This window comes from Callithrix jacchus, chromosome 13, assembly GCF_049354715.1.
Source record: "Callithrix jacchus isolate 240 chromosome 13, calJac240_pri, whole genome shotgun sequence".
Classification (NCBI taxonomy): Eukaryota; Metazoa; Chordata; class Mammalia; order Primates; family Cebidae; genus Callithrix; species Callithrix jacchus.
In genome coordinates, this window is record NC_133514.1 from 29,007,704 (window position 1) to 29,032,735 (window position 25,032).

At 35.4% G+C, this 25,032-nt stretch overlaps 1 protein-coding gene across 1 annotated transcript in view; it reads left to right on the forward strand.

The window, feature by feature from the left end:
- LONRF1 (LON peptidase N-terminal domain and ring finger 1) overlaps window positions 1-25,032 on the forward strand; it is a 33,117-nt gene that overhangs the window by 5,962 nt on the left and 2,123 nt on the right. Inside the window, exons 2-11 of the mRNA XM_008979247.4 lie at window positions 6,457-6,575; window positions 7,854-7,976; window positions 10,721-10,870; window positions 11,721-11,961; window positions 12,059-12,155; window positions 13,428-13,542; window positions 17,274-17,395; window positions 19,805-19,963; window positions 20,074-20,236; window positions 23,177-23,329. Of these exons, the coding sequence (XP_008977495.1) occupies window positions 6,457-6,575; window positions 7,854-7,976; window positions 10,721-10,870; window positions 11,721-11,961; window positions 12,059-12,155; window positions 13,428-13,542; window positions 17,274-17,395; window positions 19,805-19,963; window positions 20,074-20,236; window positions 23,177-23,329 (1,442 nt within the window). The remainder of the gene's footprint in view (window positions 1-6,456; window positions 6,576-7,853; window positions 7,977-10,720; window positions 10,871-11,720; window positions 11,962-12,058; window positions 12,156-13,427; window positions 13,543-17,273; window positions 17,396-19,804; window positions 19,964-20,073; window positions 20,237-23,176; window positions 23,330-25,032) is intronic.

The window sequence follows — 25,032 nt, forward strand, 5'->3', positions numbered from 1 at the left end:
AAGTAAAATTTTAAATGAATTTGAACAGTGTTCTGCCTCTTTCCAGAGGTATTTTTCAAAATTGGAATTGTTTTATTACTGAAGTTGGGTGACTTCAGGGAACTCTAAAATGCAAGGTGGAAGCTTCTGTTTGTTTTTTTTCTTTCCCTTTGGTAAGGTCTTTTGCTTCCTCCCCTCCCCTTGGCCCACCTTCATGCTGTCTGTTGTCCAGTCTGTTCTGCTGATCCCTAAAGATATTTCTTATCTAGGCCACCATTTATATGGGTAAAAGACAAGGTAGAAAATACTCTTCTGTACCTTGTATCAAGAGCTAAGTAATATCTTCATTGCCTGGTTTTGAGATATTTTGGAATGTTATCAACAACTATTTCAGATGGAGCATGTATGTCTCAGGCACTGTGTTAACTGTTTAACATGCATTATCTTATTCAATCCTCAAGGCAGTTATAAAATATAGGTATTTTAGAGGTGAGCATATTATAGGCAAGGAGAGTTCAAAGAATTAAACTACCAAAAGGAGATCTGAACCCAGTGTTTTAAATCCAGTGTTTATGATCTTACTATCTCAAACGGCTACTCTTGAACATTCTTAATCAATCATCAATAACTTATCAATTGGCAGCCTTGAGCTCAACTCTGGTAACCAGGTCCTACTATACTGAACTTAATGATGCACTAGAAGCAAAATTAAAAAATTATATTCTTGTTAATCATTGAAAGTTTTGATAGCTTGATATATAAATCTAAGAAAAGGACACTCAGAAAATGAGGAAAAGGATGTGACTTTAGACACAACCCAAATACTGAATAAGCAAAGTTTTAAAGGTCATACTTAATGAAGAAATGCATGTTGTTAAAATTATGATGCTATTTTTAATTTATATATTTCTAGCAAAGAGAAAAACACACAGCTTGTGGGAGTGTAAAATAAAGCTTTTATAAAAGAAGGGTTGGCAGAATGTATTGAAAACATTATATAGCTATGTAACTTTCTAGGCCTAGTATGGTGGCTCATGCCTATAATTCCAACACTCTGGGAGACTGAGGAGGGAGGACCCATTTGAGCCCAGGTGTTTGAGACTACCCTGGAGAGCATAGTGGTACCCTATCTCTACAAAAAGTTTAAAAATTAGCCAGGTTTGGAGCCATGTACCTGGAGTTCCAGCTACTGAGGCAGGAGGATCTATTGAGCACAGGAGGTTGAGGCTGCATTGAGCCGTGATAATGCCACTATATTCCAGCCTGGGCTACAGAGTGAGATCTTTTCTCCAAAACAAAAACAAAAAAAAAATAGAGTGCAGTAAATAAATAACTTTCATACTTTATAGCAAATAACTAAAAAGGCAAGCAGATACATAAAGATATATGGATAGACATTTGTTATACTTTTTATAGTAGTAAATGTTGGAAGTAACTTAATTGTAGAGTAGGAAAATTTTAAATAGGTTGTGTATATAGTAGAATATTTTGCAACTATTAAAAATCATGTGGACTAGTATTACATGAAGAAAAAAGCAGATTATAAACAGTATATATGGTATAATTTATAAAACTGCACATTAAAAATGTACTCTACACATAAAGAACAAAAATGTGTGGGAGGCCATTGTTTTGGACTGACCTCCTGCACTAGGCCCCAGCAGACCAGACAGAATTAGAATGGAGGCACTTGTGCTAAGTGCCCCATAATCAAACTGAACTTTGAAATGAGCCAGTTTTCTTAAAAAAAAAAAAAAAAAAAAAAGAGAGAGATTTCAGTCAACCTGAGTTAATGAAATAAAAAAAGTTTCTCTGTTTTAACCTGTAAGGGAAGTTTTCAGTTTTGAAACAACAAATCCACGTTTTGTTCCTTCTGCTTTTTTTAGCCCTTTTCTGCCCAGAAGGCTAACCTCCTCTGCTTAGCTCATCAGAACACCCATTTTATAGAATGAGGTGTTGCCCCATTTCTAGAATCACAAATAAAAGTAAATTTGAACTTTAAATTTGTGGTAATTTTTTTCTTTTGATAATACCAATGCTGGCTATTTCTTTGTGATGGGCAGAAGATAGTTTTTAACTCTTATTTCTATAATTTTCAAATTTTATGAGTAAACATTTTTTAAGCTTTTGTGATTTGGAAAAAAAACTTCTTGAAGGTGAACTAAAGAAACAACTCTAAAACTCCTGTTACTAATCATGGATCCCTAAGGATTGGAACAAAGATAGGAAACCATAACTCTAGAATAGAAAACTCTCTCATCAACACATGAAATAAATGCTTTGGACAGCTGAAGACTAGATTCCTCAGAGGTGAAGCAGAGCCTCATTTCAATCTTTATATTTGCCGAATGACTTACAAATAATACTGGGTATAAAAGAAGAGAAAATGGAAGCATGAATTGAGCTTAAGGAATCAAATTTTAGTGAATTTTTCCTAGTTCAGGAAACATTTATCAAAGCCAGGATCTGAGGATAAAAAATAGGAAATAACACAGGGAGCTCAAAAGTCTTAAACATTAATTTAATAAATGCTGTGTATATACAGTGAAGGCACCGAATCATAATACGAAACACACCATGCTTTCAGTGTACCAATCCTTGCTCTAAGTACTTTGCACCCATTAACTTACTCTCTTGAATAACCCTCAAGATAGAGACTAAAGAATATTCATAGTGCAGAGGTAAACAGCTAGAACTCTGGAGCCAGGCTTCCTGAGTTAGAATCCCATATCCACCACTTACTATCTGTATGATCATGGGCAAACTGCATATACTCGCTGCTGTTTTCTATAAAAATGTAAACAATACTAGATCCATGTAGAATTGTTCTGAAGATTGTAAATCGCTCGGAATAGCACATAGTGGTGTTTGTTAATATATTTTTTTAAAGCCCCTGAATTTTAAAGCTAAGGAAATTAAAGTACAATAATTTGCCCCTGGTCACAGTGAGTAGATGGAAGAGCCAGATCATGCTCTTAATGGTTATCATAAATTGTGAAGGGAGACCCAAAGCAAAGAATCTTGGGAGGAGATTGGTGAGCTGAGTCTTGCTGGATGATAAAGTTATCAAGATAAAGAATGGTATGATAAGGGAGAAGCTCAGCACAGGAAGGAGGCAGTGTGAGTAGTTAGGTATAGTTGGGACTTAGAGTAAGTGGGGGGATCATAATAGTAATTAAGGCTGGAGAGATGGGCAGGGGCCAGGCATGGAGGAACTCGTACTAAATAATACCTATTTTATCTTGTGGAGTGTAAGGATGTAGGTAGAGTAGAACTGAAGGCAGGGAGGTGAGTTAGCACACTATTTCAATAGTACTGGAGAGAGATTTGGGGAGCCTAACCCAGGGCCACTAGCAATAGGACTGGAAAAGCGCAGATCGGAGGCATGTCATAGGAGGTGACATTTACAAAGTTAAGGATGATTCTGATTTGGAAAGTTAGTGGTGTCAGTGATAGAGAATACAATGAAAAAACGCTTCTTCGGTGAAGAACATGCTGAGTTTGAGGAAGTATGGCAGGCAGTTGGATATTTGATGAATCTGAAGTTAGAGTGAAAAAGTAGGGCTAAAGATAAAGATTAGGGAGTTAAATCATGACAACTAGCACAGTTGTCCCTGCTTCTGGTAAATATGGAAAAAAAGACCAGGGATATTAAGTGATTTAGAATAAGATCACAAAGTACCACAATCATATTCGATACAATTAGCCCAAACCATGTTGTCTTTGGATTTTGTCTGTTTTTCAACAATTTGAAAGTGTATAATATGCCAGGCACTAGCTAGGCACTACAGATACCTGCACTAATGGAGTAAGCACTAGCATCTTCCCTGATGTTGTGTGCAGTGAGGTGACTTGTTCTCTCTCGAGTCCTCAAGGTCACATAGAAAGCATATAGTAAATACTTGTTGACTCTTTCAAACTTGATAGAGTCAGGACTGATTGCTGTTTTGTGCCTTTCTTGAAAGTTAACATGGAAAGCTGCCCTGTGTGCTTTTCAAAGGGCCTCATTTAGCACACTTGGCTCTTTTTTAGAATTAAAAAGAGTTTGAGATCAATAAGTGTGATGGCCTTAATCTTTTTAAAAAAAAGTGTTGAAAGTCTCAAGTCAACTGATGAGGGTTTTTTTTTTTTAAATAATCATTCAAAATAATCCATTAACATTCGAAATTCTCAGTAAGAACATTACGTACAAGGAGTTGAGAAACAAGAGTTTTTAAATCTAGCTCTTTTTATCTCTACTTACGACGTGCATCCTCTCTTCTTATCTCAACACTTACTGACTTTTTAGGACCCCCTTCAGGGAGATCTTAATATCCTGAGTTTTTCTGTATGGAGAGGGGAAGGAATATTTCTTTTTTTGCTTTGGTCAGCGAGGATACATTTTATAGTTTTACTCTCTTTTTTTCAAAGACAGACCTTCTGAGTCACTTCTTTCACTACTACCATAAAGAAACTGTATAAAGGTGATTGAGCAGTGAAGACATGGATAAAAGGAGACATATTCAATAGTTCTGAATGTGCATGGCATCAAATGTAAAGGAGTGAGAACTTGATTTATAAGAAAAACATTGAAATAAAAAAATAAAAATCCAAGAATGAGTTGTTTGTTGCAATAGTGAACTCCTTCTTGCTGGAGGTACTAGAGTCTGTCTCAAGGATGCTATTGGAAGCACCCCAGCTGTGAGTGCTTTGAAAAACTGAGCTTTCTCAACCCAGTCCTTTATAACCTAGAGTTTTTGATGGTGATGCTTTTACTGCTTATTCTTAGACTATTTTGCCATATACCACTCTGTTTTCTCAACTCCACTTGTACTAGACAAGTCAGTATTGGATGATGCTGTTTCATAGTAAAATTTTCTAGCTAGATTGTAAGTTCCTCAAAGACAGGAATAATGTAAAACATTTTTGAACACCTACAGGGTCTAGGTTTGTGCTAGGAACTCTTAATCCTTGACTGATTAATCATATTGAACTTTTAATTCATATGCATTTTGTTCAGAGATAATTTTTCATTGCTTTAAGAAGCACAAGACAAAATATTCTAGACATATCTTTTTTAAGAAGTAAAAATGTTTTCACAAAATATTTTATGTTTCAAATTTTTTCATTGATATAAAATTGTGGGAATATTATAATTCCACTTCTTAAGCATCAGCAACTGGAAGAGGCCTTCCTAAATTAATTGCTCAAATGAGAGTTATCAATAGAAAAGCAATCATCTAAAAACTAGAGTAAACCCAAGAGCTATTGATGAATTTTATTAAGTTTTATTTAGAGGCATTAAGGTCTTGATGCCCCTCTTATAATAAATTATTTTATGTTTTTAAAGACCTCAAAGAAGGCCGGTCTTTAAATTAATTATCACGCCTATAATCCCAGCACTTTGGGAGGCCGAGGCAGGTGGATCACGAGGTCAAGAGATCGAGACCATCCTGGTCAACAAGCCTGTAGTCCCAGCTACTCGGGAGGCTGAGGCAGGAGAATTGCTTGAACCCAGGAGGCGGAGGTTGCAGTGAGCCGAGATCATGCCACTGCACTCCAGCCTGGGTAACAACAGCAAAACTCCATCTCAAAAAAAAAAAAAAAGACCTCAAAGATAGCTTTAAAATAAGAGTCAAGTTAATGTCATTTGTTGCTATATTAAAAATTAATTTCTTGCTTTGAAGTCAGTTTTAGAATCTGTACCTTTAGTAATTGATGGCAGCAATTTCAGTGAACCAGCTAAGTGTCTGAAATTCTGAATGCCATAGGATAATAACTTGGTTTCTTGAGTACAGATGTAGATGATAGTGAAATGAATAACAAAGCCTTTTTTTCTCAGGAGTATTTTAAATATATTTTGAATTGGGCCAATACCATTAACCAATTTGGGCTAATACTTATTAATAAGGACAGTATAGGTGCAACCTATAGTTTAGTTATAGACTTTAGTTTGGTGATTACTAAGTATTGGGCCAATGCTTATTAACCAGTTTCCTCCAGAATCAAGACCACTGTATACCCTCATAAGATTGAGCCTTTATCATTCCCTTGTCACTGTAGGAATTTTACATGCAATAGCTGCACATATGGCTATTTTTATAAATTAGAATTTAGAAATGAGGGCAAAAATATAAGATTTACTATATATAAAAAGGCAAATCTAAACATCTAGGACATATGTCTTTAAAATATTTATAGACTACCCTTTGTAAAAAAAAGAAAAGCTTTCTTAGGAGTGGTTATTCATATTATGAAAGTATTTACAATATTCTGAAGAACAGTTTCCGCCACTAAAATGACAATGATTTGATACAACTTCTAGATAAGATTCCACATGTAAAATGGGTTGCGCCTGTACTGTCCTTGGCTTGTAGACTTTAGTTTGCTGATTACTAACCCTGGAATCACTAAGTTGTTTCTTAATCTGGTATGATCATATTTTGTGGATTATGTAATTTTGTAAATAATCATATCTTTATAAAATATTTATTTCAGAGCCCAGTGACTTGATTGTAAAAATTTACAGAGCAGAATCGTATGCTGGTCTCCAAGAGTTTAAAGCAGCCATAGAAGATTTAAATGCAGTTCTTTTTCAACTTCCAGATTGGCCTGAGGTAAAATTACTGTTTTATATTTGCATAAATTGTAAAATTTCAACTATAGGGGACATGCATTCATTCACAGTTACGAGTTTTAACAAAATAGCTAGTTGACTCCAAATAAAATACCTAGTGCTCTAGTTATGTAGGTTCAGCTGGGTACAGTGACTTATTCCTGTAATCCCAGTACTTTGGGAGGCTGAGTTAGACGGATCACTTGAACCCAGGAGTTAGAGACTTGAACGTTCTTTAGGCTCCTCTGATGTTATTTAACTAAGAATCTCTTTCATTCTAATCACATAAGCAAGGCACATTTAAAGTTTACCAGTTGACACTTTGTTGGTAGACCAACCCACAAAATGAATTTTGGGTTTATCAATAGTAATTAATAGTATTCTAATTTTTGTCATACAACTTGCTGAACTCACATTATGAAGGAGAAAAATGAAAGACAAAATAAGGGATTTCTGAAAAGTATCGTGTCTATAAGTGCTTTCTTAAAAAATACCATAGGCAATTATAGATTCCTAATAACTTGGAAGACATTTACCATACTGACCTAAATCTAAAACAAAGTTTTCTTCACATTTTAATATTTCTTTAATCTTGATGCATTCTTAATGTCAGTATAATTTTATGTATAATTTTCTTTTCCCTCAAACAGTTCTTATTAAATACATATTTAAATCAATAATTTCTTTAAAATGTGGGAACATGGTATTTCTGATCTTGCCAAGCTCTGACTTGCTGTGGAACGTTGGTCAAAAAGTCTTTGTCTGGGCCTCAGTTCCCCAATTAGTACTTCTCCAGGGTAGTGTGTAGTTATGCCTTTAAAATGCTTTGGTCTCAATTATTCAGAATTTCAAAATATGCATTTCTTTTTTTCTTTTTCTTTTGAGACAGAGTCTTGCTCTGTCACCTAGGCTGGAGTGCCTTGGTGTGATCTCAGCTCACTGCAACCTCTGCCTCCCATGTTCAAGTGATTTTTGTGCCTTAGCCTTCTGAGTACCTGGGATTACAGGTGCACACCACCAAGCCTGGCTAACATTTATATTTTTAGAAGAGATGGGGTTTCACCATGTTGGCCAGGCTGGTCTTAAACTCCTAAACTGAAGTGATCGTTTTTCCTCAGCCTCCCAAAGTCCCACTCCCACAGTGGCTTATAGGTGTGAGCCACTGTGTCTGGCCCAAAATCAGTGTTCCTGAGCAGAATCTTGTTTTTCTTTACTTAATAATGATCTCTTAAATAGCGAATCGTATCACAAAAATTTTATATATGTGCTTTTATTGAAGGTCTACTTCAGAAAAGGAAAAGTACTCCACGATGCTGGTTTTTTAGGTGATGCCTTACAACTCTTTCTTCAGTGCTTAGCCCTTGATGAAGATTTTGCACCTGCAAAGCTGCAAGTAGAAAAGGTAATCAGTTTACCAACAATTATAGTTCAAGGTAGGGATAAGAGACAGACAGGTTTAAAAAAATGCTAATAGAAGTTGAAATAAGAACATATGTAGTAGATAAATCTAACTTATGAACAAATGTGACAATTTGAGTGATTTTCAGGTTCGTATACTTTGTATATTGAGTTATTAGTGAAATCTAAACATTTCCTCCACAGATATGTCAATGCTTTTTTCTTTTTTTTGGTTAATTTAGTTTTCTCATAGTTTGTTCAATCTGATCCAGCCTGATGGTCCTTAAAGACACATTGCTGTCATGATGTTCCTGCTCAGAAGCCTTATCGACCTGCCTTTTGCCTTTCACTTCAGCTCTAACCTCTGCTTACTCCCCAGGATTGCCAATAGCATTGACCCAGTTCACTTGTTTTGCCTTATTTTTTTAAGTAGTCTGTATGCCACTTTCCATACTTTGTGCTATTTGTGGTATGTTAGTAGTTACTAATTTTTTTTAAATAGGGGAGGTACAAGGAAGGGAGCTGTCTGATGAAATGACTTTGGGAAGCATTGGGTTAAGCGAAGTTAAACAGGTTTCTTCAGAACATCTCAGAGCTTTTGATATACCAACATGAAATAAACTAGTATTCAGCTCTTGCCAGACTTATTCACAGAATATCTGGAAAGAGTAGGGTCTTCAAAAAATTCTTTAAGAAAGGCTATGCTAATACAAATTCAGGGTCCCAGTCATGGTGCTCTCCTCCATATACTCAACACATGCTACATTATGTATCACAGTTGCAGTGTTTCTTAGAGTGTGGCTTTTTGTCAGAATCATGTGGGGTTCATGTTAAACCTTAAAGAGTCCTGGGCCCACCAAGTACAAGTCTTTGGAATCAGAATGTCTGAAATTGGAGCAGTCATTTAAGAAACATCCCAGGAAATGCTTATGTATGCTGAAGCATGAGAACTTTGAGATTATTCTCAGATTTCAACTCCCTAAGAAATCCAGCTGACATTGGTATATCCTCTATGAGGTTTGTTTGTATATACATTCTAGCCCACTGATTTAAGAAAAAAGTTTACTATTGTCTGTTTTCTGACTGTTCCATGTTTGTTAGTGTTACTTTCTTGTTGAGATTGCAAACTTTGAGAGCATGTGTTTCTGCATTTTGCACGCTGCCAGGCATTCTTCTATTTCTGTATCTATTTGTTGGTTGGTTAATAGGATCAGGTGGCTGCAAAACAAGTGATGCTTTAAAATATTTTGTTTTTCTCCGATATACTTTTTCTAAGCTGAGGTATAATTTTCATATAATAAAATGCATGGATTTTACTCTTCACTCAGTTTTGAAAAATGTATATACCTAACAGCATCCCAATCAAAACAGAGACTATTTCCATCACCCTAGAAAGCACCTTCATCTCCTCTCCAGTAAATCCTCTATCCCCTGGTCCTAGAGGCAATTACTGTTCAAATTTCTGTCACTGTAGAGTAGTGTTGCTTGTTCTAGAACTTCATAGGAATGGAATCATACAGTATGTACTCTTTCGTTTCTGGGTTTTTTTTTTCACTGAACATAATATTTTTTAGATACATCTAGTCTTTTTTTTATTGTTGACTAAGTATTCCATTATATGAACATAATGGCATTTGTGGTTTTCAGTTAGTAGTGAGTTTCATTTGGATTGTTTCCAGTATTTTTTTCCTGATATAAATTAAGCTGCTATGAGTATTCTTGTACAAGTCATTTTGTGGACATATGTTTTTACATCTCTTTGGCAAAAACTTAGGAGTGGAATTGCTGGGTTCTAGGGTAGATGTATGTTTAGTACATTTCTTAAAACACAAGAAATGTAAATGTGTATATACAGAATTTTAAATGTTTGCTTATTAAATGGAATATTTGAGCACCTACCAAAGATACACATTTTTATCTATATTGTTTATACTTCCATGAATGATTTGTGATTCATTCTGATTTTTGTGTATTTGAAAGCTAACACCTGAAAAACTGAACCTCCAATTTAGACTTTAAGAAGTGTGTGCTGTACCTATAAATACAGATTATTTGACAAGCAAAAATATCAGAATTCCTTTCATTTTATTCTAGCCACGTTCTTCCCCTTTCTTAACTTACCCTGTTTCTGTTGGAGTGTTAGGTGTATTCTTGAGATAAGCACCCAGAAATTTGATTCTCCAGCTGTCTCCCAGTTTAATTCCTAGCTATCATAGGAAAGCTGCCATTGGGTGCTCCTAACCAAGTGTTGGGCAGCAGTAACTGCCCACACAGGTTAGCTGTTCAGTGAGAGATTAAGTACAGGAAGTTGTGTAGTTTTGTAGTTAGAAGTCCAAGGTTTAGTTCACATAAGTGCTTCAAGTCCAATCTTAGAAATATACATTGAAGTGAACAATAAACGATTTAGATAGAATAGGGCTCACAAAGATTCAGAGATAGACATTTAATATTTTTTTAAAGAATTTTTAATAGTCCTTTTATTAAAAGGTCAACCTTTACCCTGATAAGTACTGCCATGCCTTCCTTTCAAAGTTTTAAATAGTGTTTTTATGGGCGATTTGACTCTATGAGGCACAGCTAGTTTTGCAAGACTTTTGAACTTATGGTGTTGCCTACCTTGTTCCTCTCCTGCTCATTAAAAATAATGTCTGCTACAAACTTTCTAAATGTTCTTAATTAGGTAAATTTATATGAAATAATCCTTAACAAAATACTTTATATTTTCTACTTTTAATATTTGTCTTGCAGATTTTATGTGATTTATTATTACCTGAAAACTTAAAAGAAGGCCTGAAGGAATCTTCCTGGAGTTCATTACCATGTACTAAAAACAGACCTTTTGATTTTCCTTCAGTGATGGAAGAGTCTCAGTCTCCCAATGAGCCTAGCCCAAAGCAGGTACGGGGTGAGATGAAGTTATCATGAATTTAGCATATCTATTTCTTTACCAGTTCAGATCTTCATTTTCCTAGTTTGAAGTACTAGCATCTACTTAAGTACTTTTAACCTAGTTAGTTATCTTAGTAGAATTTTTTCCATAGCCTTTATTTTACACTAAAATTTTTTATGTAAAATACTTGCTAATTAGTCACAATTTTAGGTTATGTGAATGTCAGACAATATTTGGGTCTTTAAAAATATGTATAGAACATTGCATTTATGTTTCCTCAGGATAGGAACAGCTGTGTAATAGCATGACTACTTTTAAGCCTCATTATAACATAAGTCAGCTTGATTTCTAGGGCAGTGTAAGTACAGTCGTCCCTTGTATCTGTGGGAGATTGTTCCAGGACCTCTCACAGATACCAGTATTCAAGGATGCTCAAGTCCCTGGTATATTAATAAAATGGCACAGTATTTGCATGTAACTTATGCACATCCTCCTGTATGCTTAACTCATCTCTAGGTCACTTATAATACCTAAGACAATGTAAATGCTATGTAAATACTGTATTGTCTAGGGAATAATGACAAGAAAAAAAGTCTATATATGTTCAGGCTTTTTTTTAGAATATTTTCTATTCCCAGTTGGATGAACCCACGGATGCAGAGCCTATGGATACGGAGGGCCAACTGTGCTGGCAAAAATCATTTACTTGTCACAGTGTTGGAATCAAGTTAGTGCTATTAAATGAACATTAAAATGAGCATTATAAGGCATTGAAATTTGATTTCAGTTTGATTCTTGGTGAGAGGAATAAAGGATAGTAAAGAAATACAGTTACCTTTGTTTATTGTGTTTTTGTAGAGTGAAGAAATACCAGAAGTCACTTCAGAGCCCGTCAAAGGAAGTTTAAACCGTGCTCAGTCAGCACAGTCTATAAATTCAACAGAAATGTCTGCCAGAGAAGACCGTTTAAAAAGAGTGTCCTCAGAACCTGTTCTGTCTGTTCAAGAAAAAGGTGTTCTGCTGAAAAGAAAGTTGTCTCTTTTAGAACAGGATGTGATTGTAAATGAAGATGGAAGAAATAAGCTTAAAAAACAAGGAGGTAAAAATTTTGCTCTACACTTAGATAAAATAAATTTAGTCCGAATAGTCTTTAAAATTTTTCCTAAAGAAGAAACCCCATGTCTTTGTTTTAATAGAAACTCCCAATGAAGTCTGTATGTTTTCATTAGCTTATGGTGATATTCCAGAAGAATTAATTGATGTCTCAGATTTCGAGTGTTCTCTCTGCATGAGGTAAGCATGTAAAACTTTACAGAAAATGAATATTTTATATTAGTATAAATAAAATACAATATATATAAAGATAATAATAGACAATGTAAAGTAATGGAATGCTGGAATAAAAATACAAAGACATGAATTTTAGTCCTGGGTTTACCTTTCATGCCTGAGCAAATAACTGAATCTCTGAACATCAGGTTTTCTAAGTTAGAAAGTGGGGTCAGTCTTTGCATAGTACGCATCTCAGTGTTATAAAAAACACATGACTTCAGTATAAAAAGAATCTGAGAAATTATAAAGTACTAAGAAAATTATAGATATTATTATTGAAACTTAACCTATCTCCATGGTTTTAAATTTGGGTAAGAATTCTAATTATATATTTAATGTATATGATCCTATCTTATTAATGTATATCAACCATAAAATCTTTTTAAAGTAACATAAGGATAAGGATTTCCATTATCCAGAATGCTGTAATTCTAAAAGACTGAATGTTTTGAAATAACATTTCTCATTTACATGAATTGTGTAGGATCAGAAGATTCTTATGGAGGCCTAGTGCTGGTCACACTAGGCTGGTAGAAGTTAAATTCCTGAGCAAGTCTTAATTCTGAGCCTTGGTTTCTTCACCTGTGAAGTGAGGGGATTATACTAAACAGTTCCTAAAGTACCTCTAAATCTATTTCTAGCAAATTCAGAAATACCATGCTTCAGAAAATAAGTAAAACTAGTTTTTCTGCAATGTTTGAGTAATACATTTAATATTAGGCCTAATATTATTTCTTTATAATTCAACTGCATTATTTATTAGATCATTCTTTGTATGAGTTTTATAGCGTAAGAGTCTTATAAACCTATTAAGGAATCATTTTTAAGTTGATATTAAAATGGGAATCTAAAGGCTCTGCAATAGCTAACTAATAATTATTAATGATGTATTTTACATTATTTTGCACAAAGTCTTAGAAATCTGGTATATATTTTATATTCACTGCATGTATCATAGCCACATTTCAAGTGCTTAGTAGCCAAAGTATCCAAGGACTGTGGCATTATTCAGGATATCTCTAGGGCCTTGGCAGGAGGCCTCATTGATGGAGAACTTTTAAAACATTCTGGGAGGGTATGGTTACATTTATCACTGCCCCTTCCCTCCTTCCTGCCTGCTGGGCCCTCCTTCTTCTTCCTTTAAATAGAGATTAGTGTTACAGTTCTATAGTAGTACAAGCTTTTCCAATAAATAGTTTAATGTGAAAACTAAATGTATTTTGTTGATTTCAGGTTGTTTTTTGAGCCAGTAACAACCCCTTGCGGACATTCGTTCTGTAAGAATTGTCTGGAGCGTTGTTTAGATCATGCACCATATTGTCCTCTTTGCAAAGAAAGCTTAAAAGAGGTAAATATTTGTATATGTGTCTGCTTATTGGTCTTAAGTTTGGCAGCATTGTTTAATTTCTGCTCAGCCATAAAAATAGTGATGTTCATGTACAGAATTACATTCTGTATGCTGAGTGACTAACAAGGATAATGTTTTATTACCCATATGCTAGTGTTGGAGAAAAGTGAGGTTGAAGAGGATGGGGGGAAAGAAGACAGATACTCAAGACCAAACTCCTTGTACTTAAATTTTTTTTTTTTAAACAAGAGTGAATATGGTTAGTCATCTGGTTAGGGATAATTTCAATTTTGGTGATGACTATATTGGGGAAACACTATTTTCCTGCCTCCAACCCTCCATGATAAGCCAGATTTGTAGACTGTTTCAGGTTCCTTAATATCTAGAACAACTTTGTTCAGTAGAATTTTCTGCATCAATGTAAATGCTCCATATCTTTGCTGTCTGATATGTTAGCCACTAGCCATGTATGCCTATTAAGCTTTTAAATGTGGTTAGTGTGACGGAGAAACTATATTCTTATTTTATTAACTTAAATTTAAGTAGGCACATGTGACTAGTGGCTACCACATTGGACAGTGCAGCTCTAGAAAAGTGGTAGACTGGAAAGAAGAGAGGGAGGTATAGCTTCCTATACCACTTCTTTAGAGTCAGTCAGTGATCAGTGCTAATAACCTGTGATAGGAAAGTAGCTAGGTCTCAGTGGGTGTCTTCTGTAATTGATGGGAAGACAGCACCTTCTTAATCATGCTTGAGTGACTGTAGATCACCTACAATCAGGCTAAAGCCTGTGATTCTGAGAGGCAGTTGCAATGGTAGCATTGATTAGGAAAGGTGATTCTATCTCTGATAATTGACAGGATTGCTTAAAGAAAAGTATCTTCCAAATATGAATCGAAAAATTAATAAAACCATTATGGATATACATATAGTATTTTCTATATAGAAAACAACTCAGTATGGATGTCATAATAGCATGTCTGTTATTATGTTTGATATGTATCTTACATATATAACAAGTTGATATGTAAAGCAAAAGCATATTCAGAATGTTCTCAAAATCAGGAAACACCAGATAAATTTATTTTTAAAAGAGTTCATTAGTTACATTTTCAGGTAATATGCTTAATGTTTTTAAATGAAGTACTCTAAATATGCTATTTTTCCAGACTTCATTTAGATACTCCCCAGGATAACTACGATGCTTGTTTTTCCAGATTAACTATTAGGTTGGTGCAAAAGTAATTGCAGTTTTGGGCATAATAGTAGATTTATTGCTTTAATTAGAGATATTCCTTCTTTAAAAAATAGAGATTGAAAAATACATTAAGCGTATTTTTAAAAGTATAACTGACATACTATTAAAGAGAGGGAGGTACAGCTTCCTGTACCATTTCTTTAGAGTCAGTCAGTGATCAGTGCTAATAACCTGTGATAGGAAAGTAGCTAGGTCTCAGTGGGTGTCTTCTGTAATTGATGGGAAGACAGCACCTTCTTAATCATGCTTGAGTGACTGTAGATCACCTACAATCAGGCTAAAGCCTGTGATTCTGAGAGGCAGTTGCAATGGTAGCATTGAAGATACCCTTCATGCATAATATAATTTGTAAATTCAAAATACATATACTTTTTAAAAATATTGGCCGGGTGCGGTGGCTCAAGCCTGTAATCCCAGCACTTTGGGAGGCCGAGGCAGGTGGATCACGAGGTTAAGAGATCAAGACCATCCTGGTCAACATGGTAAAACCCCATATCTACTACAAATATAAAAAATTAGCTGGGCATAGTGGCGCATGCCTGTAATCCCAGCTACTCGGGAGGCTGAGGAAGGAGAATTGCCTGAACCCAGGAGGCGGAGGTTGCGGTGAGCCGAGATCGCGCCATTGCACTCCAACCTGGGTAACAAGAGCGAAACTCCGTCTCAAAAAATAAAATAAAATAAATAAATATTGATATGCTTTCAGTTTTACATTTTTCCTATTTGTCATTTTATTTTGCTCATTTTTCCATTTACATCTGTTTTAGATACATGATTTTTATAGCAGCATCATAGTCCAATGATTTAACACTTCTTCTTGTTGTATATATAAAGTTTCTTGTTCTCTTTTTTAAATATATCATGCTTTCTCCAACATCATTTAAAATTAATGATTGTATGCATCTTTGACCATTTCCTTAGGTTAAATTTTGGAAGGTAAATTATTGGATCAAAAGTCATATATTTATAAAGCCCTTAAAACCAGTTGTTTGATTGCCTCATCCCCAGAAATGTTACATTGATTCAGATCCCTATCAGTAATGTAAGAGAAGCTGTATTTCCCTAGATTTTTAAACATCTTTATTAACTTAATAGAAAATGATAATGGAATTGCTTTTATAATGTCTGTAATTTGATTAATTTTATGATAAACATTAATCTGTGTATATATTACCTGCTCAAGGGGCACCTCTCTCCATGCTCCCCTGATCAGCAGCATCTGTCACTTGAGAACGTGTTAGGAACATAGATTCTTGGACCCTACTCCAGATGCTCAGAAACTCTGGCATAGGGCTCAGTAGTCTGTGTTTTAACAAGCCCTGATTCATGGTCAACTTTGAAAACCACCACCAATTTCCCAATCTCTCACATTTCCTCATCTGTTCTTCATTGGATAATGACAAAACCCTCGTTTTTACTGACTGCAGATTCAGGGATGGCTTTGTCTTGTGATTGGGAGACAATCCTCATTAGTTTTATGAAATAAATATGTATTGGGCTTTTTATTTTTACAAAGTTCTTTGCATACACTCTGACCGTGTCCCTGGCCCTACCCTAAGCAATTTTTAGTTTAACTGCAGAGATGTAATGTATCTGTGTACATATACTACACTCTACAATGCCTTCTATGTGGTATAAACAGTAAAAGATGGGTTCTTAAGTTAGAAAAAAATAATTAAGGAAGAGTTTTTGAGAAAGATACAATTGGAGTCAGACCTTAAAGGGTGGATAGTTTTTAATAGGCAGGAGTGAGAGAGATGGCTTTTATAAGTTGGAATAGGGAATGACACAAAAATGCATGAGGATAGTATTTAGGGGCAGTGTAAGTGTCTGATTTTATTAGAGCTGGGGTGGATCGTAAAGGAAAAGCAAAATCTTGATGAGGGTCTGAGTGATAGTGTCCCAAGAAACTCACCTTCCTTGGGTCACTCAAGGACAGAATTGAGGTCTGCTGCTCAACTCAATAGTGGGTGACAATGAAAGAAAAATTACCTAGAGACTGTGTCTGAAATTGGGAACAAAACAGATGTTTTGCTTTTCTTCAGTAAGGCAAATGTGCTGTTTTGCCTTATTTTATTTATTCCTTATCTCCTTTTTGTATCTCAGTTAAAATGATAGTTTAGTACCGATGAGCTGTCAGATGGAAAAGGAAGATGTTATGGAAGATGGCAGGGCAGGGCCCTCTGTCCCTAACAGAGGAGCTGTGGTCACAGCAGGAAGCAGTTCTTCTGGACAGGGCTTGGTTCAGGTTGCAGCCAACTATCTTTATTGCACTTGAGCAAAGCCTCAGACAGGTTTTTTTTTTTTTTTTTTTTTTGCTTAGCATCATCTACTGTAATGTTCCCCTCACTAATTAATCCAGAATTGATGGTATAAGTATGTAATAAAGGCTTTAATATATCAGTTAACTGTGTTGCCTTTTTAATACTGTAGGAAAACCACTGCTGGAATGTAAAATAATATTGTCTTTTAGTATCTAGCAGATAGGAGGTACTGTGTCACACAGCTGTTGGAAGAATTAATAGTGAAGTATCTGCCTGATGAACTGTCTGAGAGAAAAAAAATATATGATGAAGAAACTGCTGAACTCTCACAGTAAGTTTCTTCTCATAAAAAAAATTATGAACTGCTACCCTTTTATAGTAAGGAGAAACCTCACCGCAAGTTGGATCCTGTCTTTAGTTCTCAGTCTAGTCAAGAAGTACTGGTCAGTTTCCACTGTCTTAAACAGACAGAATTTTATATGTTCACTTGGCAACATCTGGATGTTTTATAGGGAGTTACTGACTCAGCTCTGTGGGCTGAAGCAGTGTTTTAGGCGGGGGAGGAATTTCCTACATCAGGCAGTGGAATGGGAAATAGAGAGGGGGTGCTGGTGACAGTGACATTGATGATAATGGTGGCTCTTATGTGTCATGGTCGGTTGGGCAAGAGGAAGGTTGAGGGTCAATAACCTAGATTAGCAGGGGATTTGTTGTCACATGGAGGCCCGGAAGGGGGCTTTCCAAACTTTGGGATCTGAGACTGAAATTGGAAGAGGTGTGTTCAGGGCCAAATCCTCAATTAATGAAGATACTGACTGGGAGCAGAACTGAGTTGGTGTCCGGAGGGTGAAAATCTTGGAGGCAACCTTGGGATTGGGTAATGCAGACCACTCTGAAGAGAACACAGCAGCTGATGGAGCTGGGTACGCAGGACCAGGCATTGCTTGGTGTCCCTTTTCTGTTTTTATTTCCTGTTTTTCTTCCTTTCTTTTCCCTAAATGTCTTTCTCTCTTTGACCAGTCACTTGGGTCTCTTTAAATTTTATTCATGGGTTTTAAATTTCTTTATTTCTTTTGCTTTCCTTTAATTGAACAAAATTATAATTTTTATGTGCTGTTTTATTTGACAACTTTTTGTTACCATTATTTTTCAAAATATAAATTGAACATTTTATATGTTACTTTCTAATAAAACCTGTGCTTATAGACTCTTGTTTTTCAACATGTGCCCATCAGATGTCTTCAGTAATCCAGGGGCCTTCAACAGAAGAAAGATTTCCACTCTTTATAGAAATAGATATTGTTTTGTCTTCTCACAGAATTGATATTTAACTGTGTGATTTATAAAATGCTCTGATGTGACAATTATAAACCTTTTTGATCAATACTGAAGCATCTAGATTTAAGAAGCAGCAGTTATACTTTTGAAATTTTAAACACAATGACACAACCAGTCTGCCCACAGAATGGTGGTAGACTCAAAGGACAGATGAGGTAGTCACACAGAAAGAGAGCTGCATGTTGGAGAGAAAAGTATCAGGGGGTTCAGCTGCAGATTAATGGGGCTGTGTTTTAAAACACATATTTTAAACATGTTTTATGAAATACGATGTTTATATAAGTAATTGGTAATTTTGAAAAAAAAAACTCAAAAATACAAATCGGCATTTAAAAAAGCCATAATCTGCAACCCTGCAAAGGGAATCAACTATTGGCATTTTGGTATATATATTTCCAAACTTGAATGCAGTGTGTATAAATAAGCTTTAAACAAAGATGGGATCATGTTACTCATGATCTATATCAAAAACCTCCTCTCATTAATACAAACATTTCTTCTAATTCAGTGTCATACACATCATCTTTTAATGGAAATACATGGAATACAGTATTCCATTTTATGGATGTACCATAATTGATCTTACTAGTCTCTTATTTATGCTTCTACATTTTGGTTACTATCCACATTGCTACAGTGAACATTCATATAGCACTTGTCCACTCATATCTGAAAGTAAGCTGGTTGGTTCCAAGAACATGAGCGTTTCCTACCAACGACATAAGGTTTCTGTCTATAGCCATGTTCTTTAGCATGCTTATGCTGTTTCAGACTGTTCCCATGCTACCAGTTTTTTTATGCCTTGGACAGGACTAGGCATTGCCTTTATCATTCTCTTGCTTTCTACCCGTCTGGCAATGAAAAATGTTATATCATTTTAATTACTTGGAAAAAATGTTATCTCATCAGAATATGTTTTTTGATCTTACATTTGAAAATATTTTAATGCCAAAGAATTTTTAATTATTTGCTTTTTGTCTTGTGGGAGTTCGCTTTTTCTTACTGTTATCTAAGAGTATGAGTGTTTGGATAAAAGATATTTACTGTCATATGTTATAAATAGTTAAAACAGATTTTTAATGTAAAATGTTATTTATAATAAATTATCTTGATTCATAAAGATACTTAGTTCTGTAAGGTAATCTGGTGTCTTAAAATTCAATTTACTCTTACAAATAAGAGGATTACAGCAGATTTTTAGTATTAATATTTCATCAATGAGAGCTTAAAGAACAGGGTGCTGATTCTTGTTCTTGCTAAGAATAAAAAATCACCTTATTTAGAACTAATTCATTTTTTTTAACATTAGTTCATTACTGTTGTAAACCTCACTTATTTTTTGTGTGTGCTTCGTAATATTTTTCTTGTATAATATATAATAATTAAACTGTTTCTCCCTCAGCTTGACCAAGAATGTTCCAATATTTGTTTGCACTATGGCCTACCCCACTGTGCCTTGCCCTCTCCATGTATTTGAGCCAAGATATAGATTGATGATTCGAAGAAGTATACAGACTGGAACCAAACAGTTTGGCATGTGTGTCAGTGATACACAAAATAGGTATGCTTTTTGTGAACTTAAATATTTGTATTTAGGTTAGACCTTTCAATATGGATGAGAACTTACATGTTTATGTTTCACCTTTGTTACTAATCAAGGTTTTCTTTTAGTTTTGCAGATTATGGTTGTATGTTACAAATTAGAAATGTGCATTTCTTACCTGATGGAAGGTCTGTGGTTGATACAGTTGGAGGAAAGCGGTTTAGGGTTTTAAAAAGAGGAATGAAAGATGGATATTGCACTGCCGACATTGAATATCTGGAAGATGTTAAGGTATTTTAAAACGTGCTTTTTCAACATGCTTTAGTATATTCTGTTGCAGGGTTTGGTACAGGCATGCAGGCTATTTTCTAGGCACAAGAACCAGTTCTTATTAGAGAGCCTTACCACTGTTACCTGTGAGAATGAGCTCCAAGTTAACCTTTTTGTATCTTGCTCTGAAATTTTGGCACATTCTAAGAGAACTTAGAAGACTAGAACATAGGTTCTCTTTATTTCTACAGGGTTAACAACCAGCCCAGTGCCTAGAATGTATGTGTGTATGTACACATGGACATGTGTGATACACATGTTAAATACTTAACAATGGTGGTTGAGTAAGTTGAACTTCCAGCCATCTAAGTTTTGAAAGGTTTACATTTCTGCCCTGTTTTATTGAAAGTATTAGTAGGTGAAGCTGATGTAATTAATAGATTGAAATTTGATGTAAATGTAAATACGTCAAATCTTGTAAGAATTGTTTTACATATTAAGGTTGTTCTTGTGCCTAAGAGAACCCTCATGATTAAATAGAGTTGAATGCTGTGTGAAGACCCTGGGGCAGACATAGAAAGCACTATCAGTGTACATGTTGGTGATATCTTACCAATGTAGGGTTTTTGTGATGTCTTTCTAGAATAGGGTTAAGTTGGCCCTTATGATGCTATAAATATCAAATCGAAGGCAGTTTCTTTTGGAAAGGCATTATAAAAACATAGATCTTACACCATCACTTGTTCATTGATCTGTTTAGGCCTTTCATTTCAGTCAACATTTATTGGATGTTGGCATTAGGTATTTTCATGAACATTAACTCATAGAATTTCCAGAACTCTATGAAATAGTAGATGAGGAAAGTACAATTCAGAGGTGTTAATTAATTTGCCTAAGATCCTGTAGGTAATGTAATAAAAATGATTAAGGCAAACTCCCCGACTCAGGCTCTGAGCTTTATCATTATGCCATTTGCCTCTCTGCTGATAAACCTGATTAGTCTGATGTTGCATGTCCTATCTTACTATAAAAATGCTATGGGGGTACTTTGCCTTGTGCAGTTGGCCAAAAGTATTGTGCAACTTGAAATTTTGAGTTGATTGATATAATCTGTGCCTTAGGTGTACTTGGTTAATGGAATCATTTGCTAAAGGTCATGTCCTTTATAAAGTTAATTACCCTATTTCAGTTTTATGTAAATTTATGTCTTCATATATTGGGTTTGATGACAAAATCACTTGAGTATATGGCTAAGTAACATAATAACATGACTATATGTATTAATACTTATAAACATGTAGGTAATAGAATCACATTTTGAAAGTATTATAGATTTGATGTTTATAAACTCGAGTCCTCTTTATGGTCCTAGGAATGACCGGTAATTTTTCATCATAATGTCTTAATCTATATAGTGATTTTCTTGTCCATTCTGGAAAAACTTCTCAAATTTGTTTTTTATAGCAAATTTTCTTATTCTTATAATGATTCTGTTTTCTGTGTTTTCTAATGAAATTTTAAGTTCTGTTAAAAATTATTACAGTAAAGTTTGCTTTTAAAGTTTCTGCCTGCTTTTTGACCAGCTCCATTTTTCATTATATACTCTTATAATTGTTATCATTCTTTATTTATTAGAGCCTGTCATTTGTTTTCTTGAATTTTGTGAGGGTGCAAAGCACATGCTTAAAAAAAAAAAAAAAAGACTGAACAAGGCATAAGCTTATTTCTTGCTTCTATCAAGTTCAATGTATGTCAGCAAGGGCCAGAATCCTATATTGGCATTCCAAGACCAAAATTATTCAATTATATGGCCCCTCTACATTAAAAAAAAAATTATTTGTATTGTGGTAAAATATATATAAAATTTACCATTTGAATCATCTTTAAGTGCACAGTTCAGTGGCATTAAGTACATTCATATAGCTTTGCGAAAAGGAGACGCTCTTTAAGCTTTAGTTTTAATTTTCATTTCAAATCTTTCAAAAGTAAAAAGTATTTTTTTTTTGTCTCTTGTGTGCTGTAGTCCTATTTTTATATTTCAAAATGTTTTCGGAGTTTCTTTGTTGTTTTTATATGAGTCATCCTTGAAGTATGAAAGACTGAGTCAGGCCTGGTATTTGTTCGGATGAGTTTGTGTATATGAGAGCGAGCACAACCTGGCACATAGCAAGTGGGATGTAAGTGTGCATTAAAGAAATCAATATAAGATGGAGGAGTTAAACTTAGATCTTCCTACCTGTGTTCTCTGAGATGACTCTTCTATCTCAAGGTAGAAGACTGATGCAGTTAATTTTACATTTGCAGTTTAGTGACCCAGTAGTCTAAAGAATATACTGAGGGGGTTCCAGAGGTAGCTGTAGCCTTGGGCATTTAGAGCAGAAGTTCATCATTGTGTAATTACCTCTCTCACTTACTGGCTTTATATGCTAAGTTATTTGTTGTAGCTTTTTGTTTGTTGTTGTGCTTTGACCCAGTTTCCTAGTAAAAGATGTAACTGGGCGTGAACTCCTCCTGTTACTACTTTCTGTCATGTCATCTGCACCCTAATCACTCATCTTTTCTTTTTTTGTAGCAACTATCATCCACTTTTTTGTTCCACTGCTTTCAAAAGCCATTGATTCGTAAAGACAAAAGGAATTCCAAATTAGTGTAGACCTTTGAACCAAAATTCACTTTCAGTCTTAGTCCTCCCACTTGGGGGCTGTCAGTAGGGTTCTGCAATACTGCACTGCTAAGTCAGTGAGATGAGGCATAGGTCAGGCCTTGCTGGCTTTCTTTAGTATGGTCAGTTAGCCCTGTATGAGGCAGAAATATGTATTATAGCATAGGAATAATACTCTCTGGGAGGTCAGCACTGAAACAGGTATTGCCCTGTTGTTCTGATGCCTTTTTCCATTTGTGTCAGTTGGCATATGGATGGGGGATTAGACACAGAAGTCTTACTGACTGTTGTATTTCTAGGTTGAGAATGAAGATGAGATTAAGAATCTCAGAGAGCTTCATGATTTGGTCTACTCTCAAGCCTGCAGCTGGTTTCAGAATTTACGAGACAGATTTCGAAGCCAAATTCTTCAGCACTTTGGATCAATGCCCGAGAGGGAAGAAAACCTTCAGGTATGGTGGCTTTTCTGTTCCCCCAAAGTCAGGTCGATGTAAACCCAAATTTGCAGACTTTGACATTTTCATTTTTTTATTGTCCTTTCTGTACTACATTTTCTTTGACCGCCCCCTGCTCCCATCCCCACCTCATCTTTAGAATCATGAGTTCTCTAGAGTAGTGGTATCTAGTGCATTCCATACAAGTAGAGGCTGGAAATAGGTGTCAGCTGAGATGCCTGTAGGAGAGAGTGCCAGAGAGGGAGGAAGTCCTTAAGAGGACTTTTAGGAGGGGTAAGGAATTAAAAATGGGATGTTACTATCTAGAAACTGTGACTGTGAGACAACTATGCCTTCAAACCCATCACCTGTTGCTGTCATTCTTTGAGAGCAGAGAGATTTACAATTTTCTATACATTTAAAAATCTTTTCTCATTTTTCTGTCTCCCAACATTTGACCCCACGACTTACTCATTTTTGCCTCTTCATGTTTAATACTTCGCTTCTTATGAAACTGTTATTCTTTTAGTCTTGCTGATACTTAGGGTTTACACTTAAGCTTAGTCTAATGAATGTGTATCTGGAACTTTCTGTGCAAGCAAAACTGCAAGAGGCATAAAAGAAGGGTCTGGCTCCTGGAAAATATGATCATAGACTCATTAAAGCATTGCGTTTTAGGCATAAGTATTTTTGAATTTAAATGTTTTTGGTCAGAAGGTGATAGATTGTACAAAGGAATGGCTGTCAGTAAATATGTGAAGATGGAGAAATAATAGATCTCATTGTAATGCACACTGCCTCATTCCCATTTTTAAGGGTTAGTCTGCATCTGTCTGAATCCCAATTGAATCCTTCACCTGAACTTGAAACACCAACATAGGCCATCTCCACATTTAGTATTCATTCTGTTTAGTATATTATCAGTTGTTATCTATTTGTTTTAACTGATTACTTGAATCTGATTAAACGTCACAGAAATAGGCTTTGATAAGAACAATATTGAATAAGAAATTTCACATGATAAAAAAACAGCTTATAGAAAAATTCAATATAACTTTCCCATCACCTTCACCACCCTTGCCTTTTATTATCCTGTCCTCTATCACTGCTTTCTGTTAGCGATGTTGCGTGAGTTAGGATTCGGGCAGGAAAGCAAAAGCAGCCACCCTGCGTATTCCTGGGATGAAGGTTTTGATGTAGGTTGCGGACTTTATAGAGTAGTTGGGGAAGCTGTGGGGGGGAAGGTCAGGGATTTCACCTGCAGAAGTCAGGGAATTTGCCACCAGAGATTCAGGAACAGCCAACAGGGTACTTCTGAAGAACTAGTGGGGAAGTGGCTATGATTCTTAGGAATCCCAGTAAGTCCCCACTACTACCTTAGCAGTGGAGGTAGGGGTTTCCAGGAGCTCTCTGGAAAGCTGCTGCTCATACTTTGCAACAATCTTCATACTTTGCAACAATCTTCCGAGGATACTGGCTTCTCTTCCAGCTTCTACACCCTACAAGAGTGCCTTTCATTGGCCAACCCTAACCTGGAACCCTATGGCAGAGGGGATTCTAGGAGACAGTTTCTAACATCTCTGGAATGCAGAAGAGAAGGTAGTGACGCTTAGCTGACAGCAGACAATACATGAATGTAGAAACTGAATCTGATTCTGAAGGGAGCCTACTGAGATCAGCACTGATGTCCTAGCTCCTTTTGTCATTCTGAAGCTTTATAT